General features: G+C 54.9%; 1 protein-coding gene and 1 long non-coding RNA gene across 6 annotated transcripts in view; one reads left to right on the top strand and one right to left on the bottom strand.

Moving 5' to 3' along the window:
- Tnrc18 (trinucleotide repeat containing 18) overlaps positions 1-8,013 on the bottom strand; it is a 92,620-nt gene extending 84,607 nt beyond the window's left edge. For 2 of the 4 annotated variants that reach the window (XM_023713464.1, XM_023713467.1), the window contains exons 1-2: positions 7,650-8,013; positions 5,319-5,743 (exon numbers count right to left, since the gene is read on the bottom strand). In XM_023713464.1, the coding sequence (XP_023569232.1) occupies positions 5,319-5,505 (187 nt within the window). In that variant the 5' untranslated portion in view covers positions 5,506-5,743; positions 7,650-8,013. Of the gene's footprint in view, positions 1-5,318; positions 5,744-6,068; positions 6,257-6,331; positions 6,412-7,649 lie in introns of those variants that run through there. The other 2 variants (XM_023713466.1, XM_023713465.1) reach the window with 2 other exon arrangements.
- A 259-nt stretch (positions 8,014-8,272) lies between these two features.
- LOC111816380 lies at positions 8,273-19,898 on the top strand. 2 transcript variants are annotated; one of them, XR_002820788.1, is made up of 4 exons: positions 8,273-8,836; positions 9,316-10,033; positions 14,367-14,455; positions 19,797-19,898. It is a non-coding gene; the product is annotated as an uncharacterized LOC111816380 (long non-coding RNA). The 2 variants fall into 2 exon arrangements; XR_002820787.1 differs by lacking the exon at positions 19,797-19,898 and adding an exon at positions 17,837-18,564.
- Positions 19,899-20,280: the final 382 nt, after the last annotated feature.

Below are 20,280 nucleotides of genomic sequence, written 5' to 3'. Positions count from 1 at the left end.
TCAAGATTTTACTGACCGGCCCAGATGGATTCCAATTTGCAGAGGCTCCCAGAGCACTGGGGCCACAGGTGTGCACCACCATGGCCTACTCAGGCTGGGACCCTGGAGATCGAGGACTGTGCTCCACCCAGGGGAATACAAAATTCCAGAGGCCCCAGGAGAGGTCTGGAGTAGCCTGAGGGGTCTGTGAGTCATCTATTAATGAGCACTCTAATTATAGCAATCACTTTTGCTTTAACTTTGCAGGAGGGAGCACCTGGTTAGACATCCAGCCTGAGCTTGTTGGCTCAAACCTCACAACCAACCAAACCAAGTATTAGGAGTAGACCCACATTAGTGATGAGCAAACTGAGGTTCAGAGAGTCAACATACGTCCAGTAAGTGGGTGAGGGAAAGAGGTCTGAACCTCAGCCCTAGACAAATCAGAGTCTTAAGGGGGAGAGGGGCTGCAGGTTAAAACTCTCAGCTCAGCAATGTGGACAACTGTTGGAGGAGTGTGAGCTGGGCTGAGGTGTTCACAGTTCTTTCTGGGCTACAGATCATCTCTACCTCTTGTATTAGCTCACAAGGTCTCGTAGATGCAAAAAATGATGGACACAACATCTGTACCTTGGAACAACTGGGAAAGAGACTTCCTGGCGGACACTTGACAGCTTCAAGCTCAACTTTTTTCACAACGAGATAGCAGGCCTCTTCAGGTGGCCAGTGCAGTAAGGACCCTGGCCCTGGGACTGAAGATGTAGGTTTAGCAATATAGTGCTTTGTCTAGCATGGGCAAAGCCCTGGGTTCTACAAAAAAATAAATAAATGAGTAATTGAATGGTCTGGAAATAGCAATCCACATTTACAATCCTAGCCCTGTGGGAAGCAGAGGCAGGAGGATGAAAAGCTGGAGGCCAGTCTGGGCAACTTAGCCACTTAACAAGATCTTATTTCAAATTAAAAATGGTTGGTTCACTATGAAGGCCCTGGGTTCAATCCCCAGCACTGCAAAATGGGAGAAAAAAATTAAAGGACCCTGGCCCTGACTCATCACCGGCGAGGACTCGAAGAAGCCCTGGGGAGGTCTGAGACCTCACCAGCGAGCAGCTCCAGCTGGTCCCCTTCAAAGCTGGGCTGGAGTCGGGACAGAAGTCACAGGATGGGAGTAAAACCAGGTCAGACCTCAGCCGAGTCCACAAAGAGCACCCCAAACAGCCACATCTAAAACTAGAATGTTCCATCCCCCTCGGGTCCCCAAGCTGTTCCTTTCCTCTCTGCTGGATGTCGGGCTGCCCACCACTCGGCCTGAGTGGCACCCCAAGGCCCAAACCCTCACCACCTCCACTCACCCTCTCTGATCATCTTCACCCCAAAACAGCCTCTCCCCCAACATTGCAGAACCATGCCACTTCCCTCCTCCTCATCTACCAGTCTCGGGCCAGCATCCAGCCGAATTTTTCTTTAAATGCTTATTTTGGAATCAATTCAAATTTGAGGAAAAGTTTGAAACAATAGGACAAGCTACCAGCCAACCTACCATCCAACCTGCCTGGGTCCCACAGTTGTGGACAGCTTTCCCTGCTGTCTTGTCTGCTGTTCTTTCGCTTTATCTTTGTCTCCCTCACGTATATGCAAATTACAGCTACTCCTTTTATCAGTCCTGAACCACTCCCAAGAGGCAGGAGGGGGTGCGGTGTCCCTTCCCTAAACACCTCAGCATTCGAATTCAAGGCCACCCTCGTATAACGGCGCAGCTATCAACTTCATGGAATGTGATACTGATTCAATGACATCAGCCAAGCTACAGTCCATACTCCAGTTCCACCAACTGCCTCCACAATCTCCTTCACAGCAATTTCTTCCCGGATCCAAGATCACACCAAGGCCGATACACTGCTTTGAGCTGTTAAATTCTTTTAGTCTCAACTGGAGTAATTCTCAACCTTCCTTTGTCTTGCATACCACTGACAGTTTCTCAGCCCAGGCTGGTTCTGTAAAATGCCCCTCCTCTTTCATGCCTCAGTGTAAAATTCCAAAACCTATTACAGGCCCTCTGGGCCAGGCAGGTCCCGCCTGCCCCAACCCTAACCCCAAGTCCCAGCAGCCTGCCCAGCAGTCAGCTCTAGGCTCCAGCCTCATCACCCTCACTGTGCTTTCCACTCTTCACACACAAAAAGGATCGCTCCAGGCAGCAAGGAGGTCAGGCCCTCTGACCCCTCCCTCGCCCTCCGGCAGGCCAGACCTGAGGCATTTTCTTGTCTGTAAGACCTGTGTCCCTATTCAGAATGACTTCCTTCTCACATGTGCATATTCATGGCCCAGTTCCTCTTACTAAGATGTGGGCTCCTAGGAGGGCAAAGACTGGGCTCGATTACTCCTGCAGTTCTGGGCCCCTGGCCTTGCCTGGCACACAGGAAGCACTTGGAAATTATTTGCTAATGTAAAAGTGAGGGGGGAAAAAATCGCTGGGCCTGGGACCTAAAGCACCAGAAGCCAGGTATGGGAGGCCTCTCAGATTCCAGAACATTCCCCAGCCCACCTTATTGCTTCCAACTAGAAAAGGAAGAGTGTGGCCAACCTCCCTTATCTTCACAATCCCATCACCCCAGCAGCCAATGCTGATTAATCTTTCTAAATCAATCTGAGTAGGCTGACAGGCTAGATTCCAGAGCTGTAGCTGATGGGTCCCGAAGAAAACCCATGACACCCTATTGTCCACTGGCTGGGTCAAAGGGCAGGCCTCCCCATCCTGAATCTCGCCAGGGTGTGGGGGCAGGGAGCATAAATACCAAGCACAAACTCTTGCTAATAGCTCTAAAGTGCTATGCAGGAGAACTGGGTGCAGAGCCTCCCAACCCCAGAACAGAAAACCCAACCTGCTAGGTACTTGTCACTTACTGTCCCGGGCACTGACCAGGCTGCTGACCAAGCTGCAAGCATTTACTGCTCAGATTACATCAATGCTCAAGGTTACAGGAAAAGGAAAAACTACTCTGACTTTGAATCAAACCCCATTCATTCCCAATTTCACCTCCTCTAAAAAGAGACCAAACCCTTTAGCCAGGTCCAAAGCTCGCAGTCCATTTCCTCCATTGGCACCCCCACCATTCACAACACCCTCAACGCATGTGGGGTTCCAGCCTCACTGAGCTCCTCCAGAGGAGCCTGCTGGACACATGGCCACTGGGCTGCCAACCTCTGCATGGGAACCAGCCCAGAAGAAACACCCTCTCACCACTCACTGCCTGGCTCTGGTGACCCCAGCAAATTGCTCAGCTTCCCCCAGCTTTTTGTACAAAAAAATAAGCAAATAAGATGTAGCTGAGAGCACTGGCAAGATCAAGAAGCTGACAACCAGAAAGAATGGGGAGTGAGGAAAACAAAATTTACCACCTGCACCCCACAAAGGGTGTTGGAAGTTTTGAACAGAGGAGTTTCTAATCCACTACCACAAGCAGTGAAGGGATCTGGGGTGCAGCTCCCCACTTCTATCTGACCAGACTAGCAAGCCAGCTCCAGCACAGGGTGGGGGTCCGGCCCTGATCTGCCTCTGCTGAGGTGAACATGTGGGACACTGAGATGCGGTGTAGCAGCCCACTCTCCTTTCTTCCAGGCTCAACAAGGTTCAGAGCACAAGGGTGGCCTTCCCGCCATTTCCTCCTCAGCCTCAACCACTGAGCATGCACTTAAAAATCAGGCAGTCAGAGAGTTCAGGAAGCCCTGACCCAGGGCTCTGGCTGCCTCCAAGTTGCCTCTCAACGTCCAACCCTATTTCCCTTCCCTGTCTACCAGTAACAGGCGCTATATGGCACGGGCAGTTTGGGGGTTACCATGGTGTGCACACACAGAGGCGCTTTCCCGCACAGTGACTATTGATACTGCACTCCAGGGAACATTTTGGCTGCATTAGGTTCGGGGTTGTATGGCAGGCAAAGGCCTAGTCACCCAGAAACACTCTGGGTTCCATTCCAGACTGCAGGGCCGCTGCCACTGCCCCAGGTCGGAGAGAGAATGACCCAAACAGCCCAAAGACTCCAGAGTGCAAGAAGAAACCCTGTGCCTTCGGGAGCCCGCACAAATGCAGAGCCTGCACCAGCCTTGTTCCCAAGTTCGGAGGGTGGGGGGAGTCCGTCGTGGCCGTGGGGAGAAAACCCTGGCCCTGGCTGGAACGCGACCCCCTGCTCCCAAGGGAACCCTCCCCCGCAGGGAACTCCGTGCGCCCCTCCCCCGCCCGCCTGGCGCCTCACAAAGGCCCTTTGTCCCGCAGAGCCCCCGACTCCGGTTCCTGAAAAGTTCCTGGAGAAAAATCAAAGAGAGAAAATTGCCCCAAGGACCGGCGTAGCGGCCGGGATACCCAGCAAAATCGCAGAACTCCTAAACTTCAGTTTAAAATAAAAGGATTTTTCTCCCTTGATGCCGGGGAGCAGAAGCCAAAGGCTGCCAGGAAGATGTGTTCCCCGGGCGGCCACGGGAAGGGCGGCCAGTCTAGCGTTCTCGCTCCACCGCGGTGCCCTCCCGTGCGCTCCCGCAGAGCCCGGGCAGCCATTGCGGGAAATGGCGGAGGCCTCCAGGCTTCCTCGGACGCAGTTCCCCAGCCTCACATTGGGTGTTGCTTCCCCCCACACACGCACCCCTGGCGTCCCCTCTGCCGCCCAGTCTGGCTTATCCGCTCTCTGGGTGGCCTCTTTCCCCAGAGCCGCGGTGGCTGTGGCTCAGTTTCAGCATCAGTACAGCGAGCCCTTATGCCGGCCAGAGAGGGGTGGCGGGGGTCGCCGTACTCCTACCGGGGAATAAAGGGGTCCCCGAGGGCCGGCCAAAGGCCAGGCTGCCAGAGCTGGGATCACCACCGTTTTCCCGGGTGTTTTTCCAGGTTCCGGGAATCTTAAAGGGACCCAAGTTGGCAAGGGTGGTAAAGCTGGGGTCAGAACCCAAAGCCCTGGGCAGCGGGCAAGGAATTTGCCAAGAAATGATCCGAGCTCTGGAGCACAGGGACTGTCTTGTTTGTTCTTTTCTCGCCCAGAAATTTGCAAACTCCAGCCCCAACCCATCTGCTCATCTGGGGATTGGAATATGGCCCTTGGTGACTCGATTTCGGCAGAAGATTAGGCCTCGGAAGGTCTCCATGCACAGGGATCGGGAGCCGAACGCCTCTCCGTTGGGACCTGGGGACTGGCCTCTGCCCAGGACTTAGGATTTAGCCGCCCTGGGAGGCAAGTCTTGCGGCACACGGTGGGCCACCCGGACGAGAGGAGCTCTCGGCCCTAACCACGTTGATCTTCCCGGACCTCCCTCCCCGGGGTCCTGGAAGGCTGGAGATGCGAACTCGGGGCACTTACCGGGGTGCGGGTGGAGGTTGAGGCCAGCCATGTACTTCCCGGGAGGCAGCGGGCCAGGCAAGCCGGAGGCGGGCAAGCGTCCGGCAGTGGCCGCGTCCACGCGATGGCTGTCCATGGCCAAGCCGGACAGCAGCGGCGGCGGGGGGCCGTGCACTGACCGCTGGGGCCCGAAGTCTCGGCCATCCATCCTCCGCCGGAGTGCCACAGCCAGCCCCCCACCCGGCCCGCGGGCCTCACTCCGTGGGACCTAAAAGTTCAGCCTCGGCGTAGTCCCAGAGTCCTCGGGTGGCGGGGGCTCGGTGGCGTGCATGGCCGCGGCTTGCGCTCGGTGACGGGCCCGCCCGAGGCCCGGGGTGCACGGCCAGCCAGCGATGGAGCCCCTCTGGGAGACCAGGCGAAGCTGCGGGAGGTGGCGCACGCAACGTCTTGGAGGAGAAAGGAGAAATGAGCCGTGGAAGACAAGGGGGTAAAAAGGGAGAAAGAAAGAAAAAAAGAAAAAACAAGTTTCAGACAGTAGCCTCGACCTTCGGGTCGGTAGCTGCAGATCTAGTAATCAGGGGTGAAATCGGGAGCAGCCCTCTTTCCATGAAAAGTTAAAATCCGTGCTCTTTCCTCCTCGTGGCTTGAGTCTCCTGGGAGCCGGCTTGGAAAAGTGACCGGTATGCGCTGCGCCCCAACCCCGACTCTGCCTTGGTGAAACTGGGAAAGGGCCACGAGAGCTGACCGCACCCGGACAGTGTAAATACAAACCTCGAATAGTGTTTTATTCCCGGCCGTCACATGCTATGAAACCTTTCCATGAACGACTCGCAATATCTTCCTAAACACTGTCACTATCTGATCCGGAAAGTTTAATATTTAACCTTTTTTGGGAGCCTTTGCCTCCCTTTTTCAGTTTGATTTTAGCAGAGCTGGCGCTGGAAGCCACCAAAGGAGTGTTTGGTTTGGGGCTTTTTGTTGTTTCGGGAGGGGGGAGGGTCCAAAACGGGTTTATTATTTTTAAAGAGACTCACCGCCCCCTCTCGCCACCCTTGTCGGGCAATCGGGAGTCTCAGTCTGAGTCCAAGGACCCCAGACGTAGCATTCTGCCCTGCGGACTGGAAAGAATCCTTCAAAAAATGGCTTTGGTTTCATTTTCCAACGCTCGGGCTTGGGAATCCTGCGGCCGGAGGACGAGCCGCCTGGCGCAGGAGATTCGGGGGTCGTCAGAAGGAAAGGAAGGGAATCAAAGATCTCATCCTATTTCTCCACCGACCAAAAATAACCTACAAAGAGAACCTCAAAGCGCGAGTAGGACCGAAGCGCCTCCCCGGTGTATTGGGTAAATCAACCCCGTAGTTCCAGTTTCAAGGTGTTTGTTTAAAAGATTGGTCTTTTGCCGATTCCCGTGGGGGAAAGAGCGGGTCGTGGAGCCCACCCTTCCCTCGCTGTCTGTCGGCCAGCCCGCGACAGCTCAGATTGATTCCTAAGGTCAGGGAGCTCCTGGAGTGCCGATCACGCCAAAACTCCCGGCTCTCGGGCGCTCGCCCCGACTCCGCACCCAGCCCCCCCAGTTGGAGACCCCTTCAGCCGCAGACCCCCGCCCCCGGCCTCCTCTATCTCCTCGTTAACTTTTTAAAGGATGCCTATTTTTCCGTGTTTTGGGTTTCAAACACCCTGTCTCCCTCCCTCTCTCGCATCAGGCTCTGGTTACCAGATCCGCGTTTACTTTGGAAAAATCTAAGGTCGCCACATCCGAGGATACATGTCTCAAGTAGGCGATGACTTTACCGTGATTTCTTTTCCTAAATGTTGCGGGCAACTTGCTTTTAAAAGCCAGCCTCGGAGCGTATCCAGTCACCCCAGTTTAGGGAAGTCGGGGTGAAGTCCAACCTAACGCCTGGCAATGGCAAAGAAGCTGGCGTGGTCATCTGCGGGCTCCACTACGTTCTCCCTACTTTTCACCCCCTCTTAAATGCAGTTAAAATGGCTGAATTCTGGCTTTTAATTAAAAACAGCCTATAATCGAAAACGTCTCGGCGTCCCCGGCTCTCTCGCCGCCTTCCGGGAACCTAGCACGGAATCTTCGGTCCTCGGCCGTGCCAAGCAGGGAAGCCTGCAGCGGGCTGGGGATTCTGGTGGGCGCCCGGGGAGCAGTGGAGCGCCCCTACCCTTGGCGGGGCGCCCTCTTCCCATGGCCCCTGGCTCCTTAGCAGATTCTAGATAGCCAGACTGCTTTGGGGACCCCCTGCGCACCCTGAGGAGCAGAAGAGGTGAGGTGGCGGAGGGCGAGCTGCACAAGTTTGGAGACCCTCGCGCCCAGCAGGGCCGACGGGCAGACCGGCGGCGTACCTGGCGCAGCGGGGCTCCCGGCTCCGGGCTCCGGCAACAGCGACTCCGGCGGCGGCCCCGGCTCCCGGCGCGGCTAGGCGCCCGTGCTGCCCGCCATCCCGTGGCCGCCGCTCCCCTCCGCCACCCGCAGCCGTTTCACACTTTTTGCCCGCCTTTCCTTTTTTTGGTAGAAAACCGCTCCCTGGGCCGAGCGCTCGGCGCGCCAACTCCTCCGCCCTCCCGCGGCCCGACTCCCGCAGCCCCCGGAAAAGCCAGCTTTCCTCCCGCCGAGCTCCCCGCTTTTTAATAAAATCCAGGTAGCGCCGGTTTAAAGAATCCCAAATCTCCATATACAGCCCGGGATTGGAAAAGGTACATTACACAACCCCCCTTTCAAGTTCCTCTCGCTGGATCTAAAAAAAAAAAAAAAAAAGCCAGAGGAGGGGGGGAAGGGGGCTGGGGGAGGGGAGCACTCTCAAGCTAAGAAACACGCATTGTTCCCGGGCGCCCGCCCCCCCAGGGCCGGCCCTCGGCCGCTGCGCATTGGCCGCGCGCGCCGCCCATCACGCGCATGTAAACACCTTGGCCCTCAGCCATTCCTATAAAACCAATTACGGACCTCGGGGCTCCAGCAGTTTCCAGGCTCCCCTCGGCGGGGCTGAATGATCAAAACTGGTGGTGAGAATTTTTCCGGACCGTTTCTAGGCAGCCCTCCCCCTCCACCGGTTGGGGGGGCCCTTCCTCCTTCTCCTCCCTTTTCCTCCCCCCCTCCTCCTCCAGCGTCTGGGCTGAGTGATCAAAATAGAGGAAGATGGTTGTCGCCGCAATCCAGGGCTTTGCAAGGCGCGGTTTAATGGGCCGCCTGTCAGCTTCCTGCTCGCTGGAGGAGGTGACAAGCCGAGCGAGCCGGGAAGGGCCTGGGGCCTGACGGGCTGCACCCGCGCCCCTGCCCGCACCTCCCCTGGGGTGCGCCTCCAGAACGCACGGGGGAGACGCCAAAACAGACAAGGGCTGCTTTTTTCTTTTCCATTTTTTCTTCCTTTTAAAACAAAGCGGCGATTCATTCCCTCTCCCCCAGCAGCGCCTTCGGGTGGGATGGGCAGGCGAGAAGGCCGTTTTCCTTGCCCCGGCCTCGGGTCCCTCCCTGAAACGCGGCGTCAGATGGTTACTGATTAATATTTTGGAGAGGCCTTGGCGGCGGGCAGCGGGTGAGTCTAATCTTCTAAAAAGGGTTCCTATAGAAACGCGGGCTCAGGGCGCCCCCACCTTAGCCCCGGCCGGGGATGTGGAGCTTCGCATCGCGCGCCCCTCCCAAAAGCCCTCTTGGCGTGGGCGCCCCCTTTTCTCCCTCCCTCCCCCCCAAAAAAAAAATCAGAGCAGAAAAAAGGATTAGATCGGCTGAGCGCGAGCTGAATCCCTCTCGATTCTGACATTTCAGCCTATTAGCATTTCTCCACGGGGCCTTCTGAAACCTATTAAAGTGTAATATTAAAAACCTCGTGGCTGGGGACCTCTCTCGCTTTCCATCCGCCGCGCCCCCTCCAGGGAGGGCGAGACCGGGAAAAAAAAAATTGTTGAGCTCAGAGGAAGCAGCAGCCAAACCCAAAAGTGCTTGGCTGGCCATGGCGGCCGAGGGGGGAGGGGAGCCGCAATCCCCAGACTTTGTACTTTTATTTTGCGCTTTCAGCAAAATCCGTTCTGGGTTGAGTCGCCGGGAGCTGCCCGCGGCAGACCTACCTGTCTAGGAGCGCTGGAAACGCCGGATAATCGCAGGGACCCCGCACCCGCATCTCCGCAAACCCACAGGCTACCAAGTCCAGTTGGGCATTACCCTCGAGGAAGGCTTTGGAGGGGCAGGAATCCTTACCGTGGTGACATTTTTTTTTTTTTTTTAATTAAGAAAAGCCTGCTCTTTCGCCCTATGCTGCAGAATCAGCGTTTTCGCATTTCTATTTTTTAATACATCTTTCAGGCAACTTTTCTGGAGGGAGAAAAAAAATGAGCTAGTTAGCGACCCATTCGTTCTATTTTCTTTTCTCCACTTTTAGAAAAAAAAAGAGGGGGGAGGGCTGGAAAGAGAACTGGGGGTGTCTAATTTAATTCCAGGATAAATTTGAGGAAAAAAAGTTCGGCCTCTTGAGGGCAGTTTCAAGTTGCCCTTCCTGGAGCCCCCTGCGTTGGTTTCTAGGCTGCCCTCTTTGGGAAGCTGGAGCTCCGCGCTGGGGGGTTGGGGGGAAGGAGAAAAGAACGAAAATAGCCGGAGCCGAGGGGAACGACAGTGGTGACTGCGCTTGGAGCTCAGCTCGCGGGTCTCAGTGGCGGGCGGCCCGGGCCGCGGGAGGCACCCGGTGCAGCCCCGGGATGACCAAGAGAAAAGTCGAAGAGAGGGGGGTTAGAGAAAGGAGGTATTGTGTCTGTGTTCTGCAGGGGAGAGGGAGGCTGCAGAAGTAAAACGCAGTGTGGGGCTGCGCGGGAGTATTAAAGCTGACTCGGGCTTAAGGGACTGGGGCGCCATGCGCCCCTACAATCTTATCCTGAGACATTTGTGGATTCCCAGCAAACCCCCACACACACCCGAGCGCCCGAGTCCCCAACATTTCCTTTCCCCATCGCTCTGCAGTATTCCGAACTCAGGCCTTGATCTCGCACTCTCACCCCGTTATCCCGCCTGGGATCTGGATTTTTTTTTTTTTTTAACCATAGTTAAAGAAAAAATATGTATCGTGAGGGAGTCGGGGTGGGGAAATGATACAAAAGGCTTGCGGGATGAGAAAAAAAACAAAGGCCTATTTTTATAAATGTTTAATGTTTTCACCCCTGGATGCTCCAAGACACCGTAATTGTGACGGCGGGGTATGTGTGCCATAAATCATTTAGTTGCTAATAAAAATTCTGCCTGTTTGCCCTGGATTTGCCAATGGCGTTTGCATTTTTCAAGTGTGCGCCTCGCCCTCGTGGCAAACCAAGCAGGCATTTCATTAGGGCTGCGGTTGGGGCAGATGAGCCCCCTCCCCCGGAATGCGCGCGCCCCAGGCCCCCTACACCGCCCCACCGGCCGCCCGCGCGATCTGCCACGCGGCCCCGGCTATCGCCAGGCGCAGAACCCCGAGACGCGGCAGCTGCGGGGCCCCTGCCGCGGGACGGGTGCCCGGGCCGAGCCTGCTCGCCCTGTTTCTTCAGGGCCTGCGTTATGCGTGGGGCGCTGGAGAGCCCCTGCAAGGGCTGCGCCCGCCGTGGGCACCCGGGTCTCAGCCCCTCCCAGGCCGCAAGCCCCGCAGTGGCCGCGTAAACTCCGGGAGCCATCTTGGGGCGTGGGACGGATCCCAAGATGAGTACACTGCAGTCTCTTGGAAAACCCCTGCTGTCACAGGAGAGTCTCTGGGCAGCCCTAGCCGGCCTCAGGGCCCAGGAGGACACTGGCTGCGCCCTGGCCGGCCACGGTGCGCGCATGTTGCACGCTGGGCGGCCACGCACGGGCCCAGCCGCCATCTTCCGCGCCCCACCCCCTCCACCCCCTCACGCTTGTTTACCCGGTGCGAGCCTTGGCCAAAAACCATGTTGACCAGCGGGTGTGTGGGTGTGTTTTGTACTGACTGGGCGGAAAGTCAGCCCGGGGTGGAGATCTCCACGCAGTCACAAACCAAAATTCCCGAAGAACCCACCCGGGCCGGCCCCGAGTGCGTCAACTTGAGCTGGGGTCTTTGTGTGTGCCCATGCACCGACATGCGTTCCAGCAGACAAAATTGTGCTTCTTTATTATAAAACCAAAGGACAAGTCAACCTTGAGCCCGGCTGTGTCCCCTCTGCGCCTTTGTCACTGTGTCCCCTGCCGGGCCTTAGTCGGCACTGCACCCGGCGGCGAGGTGGGCAGATCCGAATCCTGGACCCCCTGCCTGCCTCAGTTCTGCGCAATTCAAGGTTGAACCCGGTTCTTCCAGAACCCCGGTGTCGCTGGCCGCGTGGATACATCCCGTTTCCTCACCAGAGCAGCCGGGCGGCCAGCATTCTTTTCTAGGCTTCGACGTCCAAATCACCCCATCAGTTGCCCGGAACCGCCTCTCCCCAGGGCTGGCAAAAGACGGGAACCCCCAAACTACACCAGCAGCTACAGTAGCGAAGGGACGCCAAGCACAGACAGCCAATTTCGGAGGCCTCGGCCAGTTCCAGGCGCCAGTTTCCGCTGGTCCTAGGTCGGGCAACCTGGGAGCTCCCGGCCGGGCGCCGCTAAAACCCGGAGAGGCCGCCCCGGGCACAGCTATCCTGGCTGCAACTGGACCAGCGGCGGCCCGGCCAGCCAGGCTGAAGTTCGCCCAGCCCAGCGGAGAGCCATGCAGACTCACCAAGAAGATGGGGACGCGGCGCCGGCGCCCCACACGGCCCCAAAACTCTGGGGCACAGCGAGCAGAGCCCGGGCCATAGCGCCAGGCCGGGCCACGGAGGATTCCGACTCCCCTCGCCCCGCCTCCGACCCTGGCCTCTTCCTCCGGCCCGGGTCTGGTCTTCCACTCCACTGTTTGGCTCGGAGAGGACGTGATAAGTGCTTAGTGTGCAGGGGGCCGACGCGCGGCCATAAATCTCCGTGCCAGCCCTTGTTCCGTTGCTCGCTGGCGAGTGTTGCAGCCTGGCCTTGCATCCCCAAACCATCGGGCAGTCTGCTCTCCCGGTCTTTGTGCAGGGAATCAAGGCAGGATCTCCCCGTTCGCCAAAGAGAGGGAGTCACCTTGCCCACTGGGTGCCACCACCAACCATCCCTGCAAGGGCTGGACCCAGAGGCAGCCCGGGTTCACCGATCACCGCCTTGAGTAGGGGTGCGCGCGCGGGCTGGGTACTTCCTCCCAGGAAGGCCTGCTGAGGCATGGATGGGCGTGCAGCAGCTATCCCGTCACTGAGGGGCGACGCCATGGTCAGAAACTGGCTTCTCAGCAGGCTCCTCTGCGAGTCACCTTCATGGACCCAGCCTTAGTCCCTCACCCTGGGAGCCCTCTGCACTCATGCTTGCCAGGACATCTTGGCTTAGGACCCTTGTTTGCTGCCCTTGTCGAACTACTGGGAAAATGGAAACCAGTTGTGAGCAGGTTGGGGCAGTGGTCTTTCCACCCTAACAATAGGAAGGAGGTTATTAGAGAAGATTTGCAGTAATGACGACTAATGTTATGGGCATTGTCTGGTATTTTTGTCAAAGGGGGACACAAAGCTCTCTGTTGGTCCCTACATCGCTCAATTGGGGACCAACCATGAGGAAAGGGGCCTTGGGACACTGGTGACGGTTGCAGAGGAAAGGGTGACATTGACCCCTTCTTGGTTGCCTCCCCCAACATCGAATGGTGCCAGTGACAACCCCGAGCGGTGGATGACAGGGGACCTGGTGCAGAGGCATTTGAAAACCAGGCGCCAAGGTCGCTGTCACCCAAAGAGTTCCAGTCCCCTCTTCGAATTTCTAAAAGCTCAGTTGGACAGACAGAGGGCTTCCAGCAACCAGGCGCAGGAATTTGTGCGCAGGCCCGGCAAGCTCGGAAGCTCAAAGGCTGCCCGGCCACATTCCTCCAGCCGCCCCATCTCCTGCGAGGCCCCAGCCCCAGCCCCAGCGAGGCCCCAGCCCAGGAAGCAGCTCAGAAAACAAAGCATTGCGGTCTCAGCCCAAGGTTAAAGTCCATTGCGAGCGCCTTTTTCCCCCCTGAATCTGAGAGCGATAGCGTTTCTCCAAATAAACCGCCTATAAATCAGCTCCCGGCCAAGCCAGCTGAAGAGCTCTGGTGACCTTGGGGAATACTTCCTGCCTGCCAGACCCATCGGAGGACAGACGTGGGGGAGGGGTCCAATGTCAGCCCGATCCCCCCACCCTCTGTAAGAGGCGGGAGCGTTGTGGGCCAAGGGCGTTTGTGGGTGTTTATTACGGGGTGTCTGCCCAGAGAGGATGGAGGAGGTTAGGAGTGAGGTTTTGGCGTTGCGGTTATTTGGGGACCACAGTGCCCAGTTGTGCAGAGATTTGTGATACTGAAAGCTGCTCTGGAGGCCTGCAGAACCACACTGTGCTAGCCCCTGGATACCCAGGGCCTCTTTGGGGGCCCGGGTCTTTGTCTGGGTGTGACAGGGTGTGTTCTGCTTCGAGCTTGTGTGGGGTGTGACTAATGGTATTTATGGATGTCAGTGCAGGGTGACTGATGGAGGCTTGGCCGCACGAGCTCTGGGGGAGGGATACTGCACCTAGGTGAGAGCGGCTGGGTGCCCCAGAAGGAGGCCTCTGGGTCTCAGAAGCCCCTTCCCCTCCCCCACAGGCTCCTAGCTTTGTCTGGGGCCATGTACATCTCTCAAAGGCCAGTGCACTCCTCCTGCCTGGGCGCCTCCAGGCCTCCCACCTCTCTGACCCAAGCAGTTGGTGCCTCTAGATCCTGGCCTTCCCAGTGCTGCTGGTAGAGCCCTCCCATCCCCCTTAACAGCTTGAAAACTCCCCTATGCACACATTGCACATTTTGACAAGCCCCGGCAGGCTCAGAAGGCCCTGGGATGTGGGTTCCATTCTACACATTCAATGCCTGAGACGCCTTGAGGGCAGGAAGGAAAAGTGACAGACTCACAGGGCTAGGAGGTGGCGGCAGACACAGCCAGCCACGCCAGGCAGAGTGGTTGGGAGCCGGGAGACATGGAGCCCCAGTGCACACCTTCTTTTGTTGAAATTGGAGGGGTTTTACCTCAAAAAAAAATAAAATAAAATTGGAAGGTTTTTTTTTCTTCCCACAGTACTGGAGATGTAACCAAGGGCCTCATACATACTAAACATGCAGACTACACCCCATACTAAGCATACTGAGCTGCACCCCTTAAAAAAAGTAAATGATGCCAGGTATGGTGGTGCACTGTCTGTAATCCCAGCAGATGGGAGGCTATGGCAGAGGAATTGCAAGTTTGAGTCCAACATGGGCAATTTAGCAAGGGCCTGTCTCAAACTAAAAAATGGGCTGGGATGTAGCTCAGTCTGAAGATCTGGAAGTGGGATAAGTCCCCAATGCCACCAAATAAAAAGGTAAATAACCCCCACACACAACTCACCTCCCCAGTTTTTGTCCTGCCAATTTTCCCTACAGTCTTCAGAGACTTTCTCCTATAACCTGGGGGAAGGTCAAAGGTCAGTGGTTTAGCCTAGGGCAGTAAGGGTGGGTTGAGGTCAGACTAACAGAGCGCCACATTCCAACAGAGTTCAGGAGGGCAGTGGCCACAAGGCAGCAACTGCAGCCTGCCCTGACCTGCACAGCCAGAACTCAGGGCACACCTGGAAGATCGAATTTCCCATCTCCTTGGGGTTTCTGATTTCTCATGCCCACACCCAGTCCAGGGGTGTTCCCGGAGCTACATTCTCTGATGCCTGCACACACAAGCTGTGTGGCACACGTAACTCACCAGAATGGCCGGCCCCTGAGCAGGAGACAGCAGCCAGCACACACTATAATCCCAGCCCTCTGGGAGGCCAAGGCAGGAGGATCACAGGTTCCAGTCCAGCCTGGGAAATGTAGACTCCATCTCAAAATAAAACACAGAAAAAAGGGGCTGGGGTGCTAGCTCAATGCAAAGACTTGGGTTCAACCCCCAGTATGACAAGGAGGAGTCTCCTGAGACCTAAGGACGTGGGCAGCTTAATTAAGGGCACCCAGAGTGGCAGCAAGCACACCAGATAGCTCTGCCCAGCTCTGTCCTGCAGGTGACAGGACTGACCCCTGTCCATGACTCCTGGACCACCAGGAGTCTGTCTGTCTGTCTGTCTGTCTGTCTGTCTGTCTGTCTCTCTCTCTCTCTCTCTCTCTTACACACACACACACACTCTTACTCTTCACCCCCCTCACTCCCTTTTCCCCCCTTGCTTTTTACCCTCCTTTGGCATTTTCTTTCAAACAGAAAAGAAAAACATTTCCCATGGCTGCAGCTTTGAAAGCTCCCCTCTCCTCTCTGCCTCCAGCCGGTGCCCACCCCCAAGTAAATCTACGGTCAGCACAAAGTCAAAAGCAAACCCACAAAGATCAAACCTCCCTGGCACAAGGGCCTGAGTTCAATCCCTGATTCCTGAAAAAAAAGATCAAACCTGAAGGGGGACCCCCCTCCAAGTCTCCCTGCACTTTATCTTCAAGTCTTGCCTCATCTTTGCGCGGGAGTCAGGAGTTGCCTCCACACCCTGCACATTCGCAGAAGCACCTCACACCCTGCTTTCATGACTGCAGGGATGTCTGGGAACCTTCTAGAGCTGCTCCTCCAGAAAGACCTGCTACCTCAGTTCCTCTCTGGAAATGTCTGGGTTCTCCCCAAAAGCCCCACCCTGTCCTGCTTTCCTGGCTCAGCTCGCTTCTCTGGGAAGCCACCAGTTATGGCTTGGTGACCCCGCTAAATATGTATGTTCCCATCCTAAGCCCCATTTTCTCAAAATGTGACCTTATTTGAAAATAAGGCAGCGGGGAGCTGGCTCAGTGAAATAAGCGCTTCCCTGGCAAGCACAAGGGCCTGAGTTCAATCCCCGGTTCCACAAAAAAAAAAATAATAATAATAAGGAAAAAGAAAATAAGGTCCTTGCTAGGTGAGCGGGGTGCAGGGTGGCCCCAATTTCAATATAATTGGTGTCCTTTTAAAAAGGAGCTGGGGTGCAGCTCAGTGGTAGAACTCATGAGGGAGGCCCTGGGTTCTGCCTCCAGTACTTAAAAAAACAAAAGTGGGTTTTGTCTGTACAGGCCTGTGATCTCAGCATGCTGGAGGCTGAAGCAAAAGGGTCCCAAGTTTGAGCCCATCCTAGGCAGTCTGACTTAGACCCTGTCTCAAAAACTTAACTGGGGTTGCACCTTACTCAGCACAAAGGCCCTGGGTTCAATCCCCAGTACCACAAAAACAAATATATAGATAAATACACTGAAAAGGGGAAAGTTGGAGATGGACAGGTGGGGGGTTAGAGGGATGTGAAGACAGAAAGGAGATATATGGATCTTGCCTCTTTCACAACATCTGGGACCCTGAGGTGGCACCTCTGGTATTTCAGCCACTTTACCTATTTCTCTGTTCTGAGAGCCAGTACACACTACACTACCCCAGGTGTAAATGCCTATGAGGGTGGGGCAGGAGCTAGGACACCCAGGGGACCAAATCTGTCCTTGGTGTATCAGTCAGTGGGCTGGGCTATGCTGCTGTGACAAACATCCCCAACATCTTACCATGAACAAAAAGATGTGTTGTAACCTAAGGTTGTCTGCTATCCCCAGTTGGTATCTGAGGACCCCCAAACTTTGTGTAGGGTCTGGGAAGCCCAGGTAACTTGGAGTTCACAAATTATCCCCCTGAACATGAGGCCAGGGGAGATTAGTGCCCAGTCATATGTCATTGGTGCTCATAGACCACATGACCATGCTTAACTACAGGGCACTTCTACATTTGTGACCCTTGACCCTCTCTGAATTGTTGTGAAATACAGAACAGAACACATAAACAAAATTAGCTGATCTTGTTTTTCTCTTTTGAGATGGTCTCACTATGTAGTTCAGGCTGGCCTTGAACTCACTATATAGCCCACACTGACCTCAAATTCACATCGATCTTCCTTCCTCAGCCTCCTAAATGCTGGGATTACAGGCCTGCACCACCACTCCTACCCAAAATTTGCTGTTTAACCATTTTTAAGTGGTTGTTTCAATGACCCTAAACACATCCAGAGCCTGACACTGTGACACATGCCTGTGATAGCAGCTACCCAGGAAGCTGAGGCAGGAGGATTCCAAGTCTGAGGCTATCCTGGGCAATTTAGCAAGTCTCCATTTCCAGTATATACACACACACACTGACACAGTTGTGCAGCCATCACCATTGTCCTCCAGCTCTAACTCAAGAACTTAATTCATCTTCCCAAGCTAAAACTCTGTAGTAAAGGGCCAGCCAGATAGCTCAGCAGATTAAAGCGCCTGCTTAGGCAAACACAGGGAGTGGGGTTCGATCCCTGGTTTGCTGTGCCAGCCCCACCCCAGGGCATGCTAAGACTGCAACTGAGATTGGGCGTGGTGGCACATAATCCCAGCGCTTGGGAGGCTGAAAACAGGAGAATCACTGCGAGTCCGATCTGTGTATTGAGACCCTGTAGACACTGTACTAGATACATTAAAGAAGTAAAACTCTATAGATATGAAACACTAATTCCCCATCCCTTCTCTCCACAATCAGGCTCTCACCACTTTCCTTTTTTCCTCTAGGAATCTGAAACTTCTGGAGACCTCACAAAAGTGGAATCCTTGGCTATCTGCCCTTCAGGACTGGCTTCTTTCATGCAGCACCTGTGCATCCTTGAGGTTCACATTGGCGGAGAAATCAATGCCCTTCCTTTTTAGAGCTATGTAATATTCCCTTGCCTAGCTACGTTATATTTTGTTTATCCATTCATCTGTCCAAGGACACTCAGTGTTTCGATCCATTTTCTGTAGTTATAACTGAGTATCATAGACCAGGTGATCTACAGAGTGTAGCTTTATGTAGCTCATCACAGAGCTTGTGGCAGCACCCTCTGGCACAGACCTTGCTGCTGAGACACGGAGGTGGAGGGTATCACACAGCAGGCCGGCACAGCTGCCAAGTAGAGCTGTTAGCATAACAAGCCATTCTCTCCAAAACCCAAGAGCCCACCATTCTGTTCCTCTGTGACAAGACCCAGTCATGCCCCAAAGGCCCAGCCACCACTTGCCACTCATGTATTTAGGAGCTGAGTTGCTAGTACCTGAAATTTTGGGGATGCATGTAAACCGCTCCACAGAGTCACCTCCCCTGGTGGCACATGTCACCTGTGCTGCTGTGGAGACCTCCTGAGGTGTGACTTACACTGATTTGGATCTGCACCCTGGGGGAACTGAGGATCTTGGACAATGCAGTTTTGTTTATTTTGTTTATTTTTTTCTGGTACTGGGGATCAAACTCAGAACCTTGTGCTTGCCAGGCAGGTGCTTATGCCACTGAGCTATCTCCTCTCCCCATTATTATTATCATTTTTTTTTTGAGATAAGGTTTCACATTGGGCTGGAATTTACAGCCCTCCTGCCTCAGCTTGCCAAAGTGCTGGGATTGCAGTCATGTGCCCTCACTACTGACCTGTTTTCTGGAGTTTTAGAGAGAGAGAGAGAAAAACATTCTTTGATTTATATTTCCCTGATGGTTAGTGGTGCGGAGCACCTTTTCATATGCTGATTTAGATTTACATATCTTCTTAGAGAATTGTCTATGCAAATTTTTCACCTCTCCCCTGCTTTGTGTCTGCATTGCTGGGGATCAAATTCAGAACCTGGCGAGTGCCAGGCAGGTGGTGAACCTCTGAGCTGCACCCTAGTCCTTAGCACTATTTGGCACTATTTTTAACACACTGCTGACCAAAGTGGAACACCTGTGTGGGCCACCTGCTGTGTCCAGGTGGCCTTAGCTCAGCTCAGCCCACCCCGTTCCCTTCCCTTCAAACACTCTGAGGGGGACACATCCAAAGCAAGGTCAGCTGTGGGGACAGGCAGCCTGGCAGCCTCAGCCTTGTTGCTGGGATGCTTGCATGTGACACAGACCAACAGGAAGAGGTTGTACTGTCTGAGACCCTCAGCCCTGGGGTCCTAAGCAAGAGCTAGCAAGGGCAGAGTCCGCAGAGCCCGGAGTGGGGCGTGAAGCTTGGACTGCAGGACTTCCTGGCTCAAATAGAGGGGCAGACCTGGGCCCAGAACTCAGTTGTGTGTGACCCCAGCTGGGCTGTGCCTGATGATCCCAGGTGCGAGCCAGATGTGCCATAAAGGAAAGGCACAGTGGTCATAAAGGGCAAGTCCTGCTTCAGCCACCTGCTTGGTATGGGCTGGCACAATGCCTGCCTCGGTTTCCCTGTCTGGACAGAAGATCTGTCTGGACAGATCCCTGGGATCTGGTGAGAGGGTGCCTGTGCTGCATGCCCTATCTAGACTGCAACTAGGTAGCAGAGCATGCTGGGAGCTCCATGCCTGTGACCCCTCTTCTTCCTACCTCTGCACCCGCTGCTAGTGAGCCTGACATCACTGGCCGTACCCTGGCCATCCCTGTTCTCAAGCCCTGCAGGACAGAACTGTGGTTGACTATACTTCTATCTTGTGGGTACTGGAATAAATGGTCGCAGTTTAGGTACCTTTAAACAACAAAAATTTTCCTGTCATTATTCAGGAGCCAGAATCCAAAATCAAAATAGCAGTGAGGCAGGTTTCCTCCCAGGGTCTAGGGAACCTGCTGTCCCAGGCCTGTCTCCTGTGTCTCTGTAGGCCTGGACCAGGCATTGCACTCCAAGGTGTGCAGCTGGGTGCTTTAATCTCTGCTTCTGTGTGTGGGTCTTCACCTTATCTTTATGGCTTGTCGCCTTTTTTTTCTCCATTCATACTGAAGATTGAACCCAGGCCTGTCCCACTGAGCTACACCTGTACCCTCCCCTTTTTTTTTTTTTTTTTTTTTTTTGCGGAACCAGGGATTGAACTCAGGCCCTTGCGCTTGCCAGGCAAGCGCTTATCTACTGAGCTATCTCCCCAGCTCAAGCCCTTTTCTTAGTTTATATTTTAGGGCACGATCTCTCTAGTTTACTAAATGACCCAGCTGGGCTCAATCTTGATCCTCTGCCTCAGCCTCCCGGAGTGCTGGGACTCTAGAACCTACATCG

The sequence above is a fragment of the Octodon degus genome, unplaced genomic scaffold, assembly GCF_000260255.1.
Source record: "Octodon degus isolate 3935 unplaced genomic scaffold, OctDeg1.0 scaffold00031, whole genome shotgun sequence".
Lineage (NCBI taxonomy): Eukaryota > Metazoa > Chordata > Mammalia > Rodentia > Octodontidae > Octodon > Octodon degus.
This window is presented reverse-complemented; position numbering and strand designations above follow the sequence as displayed.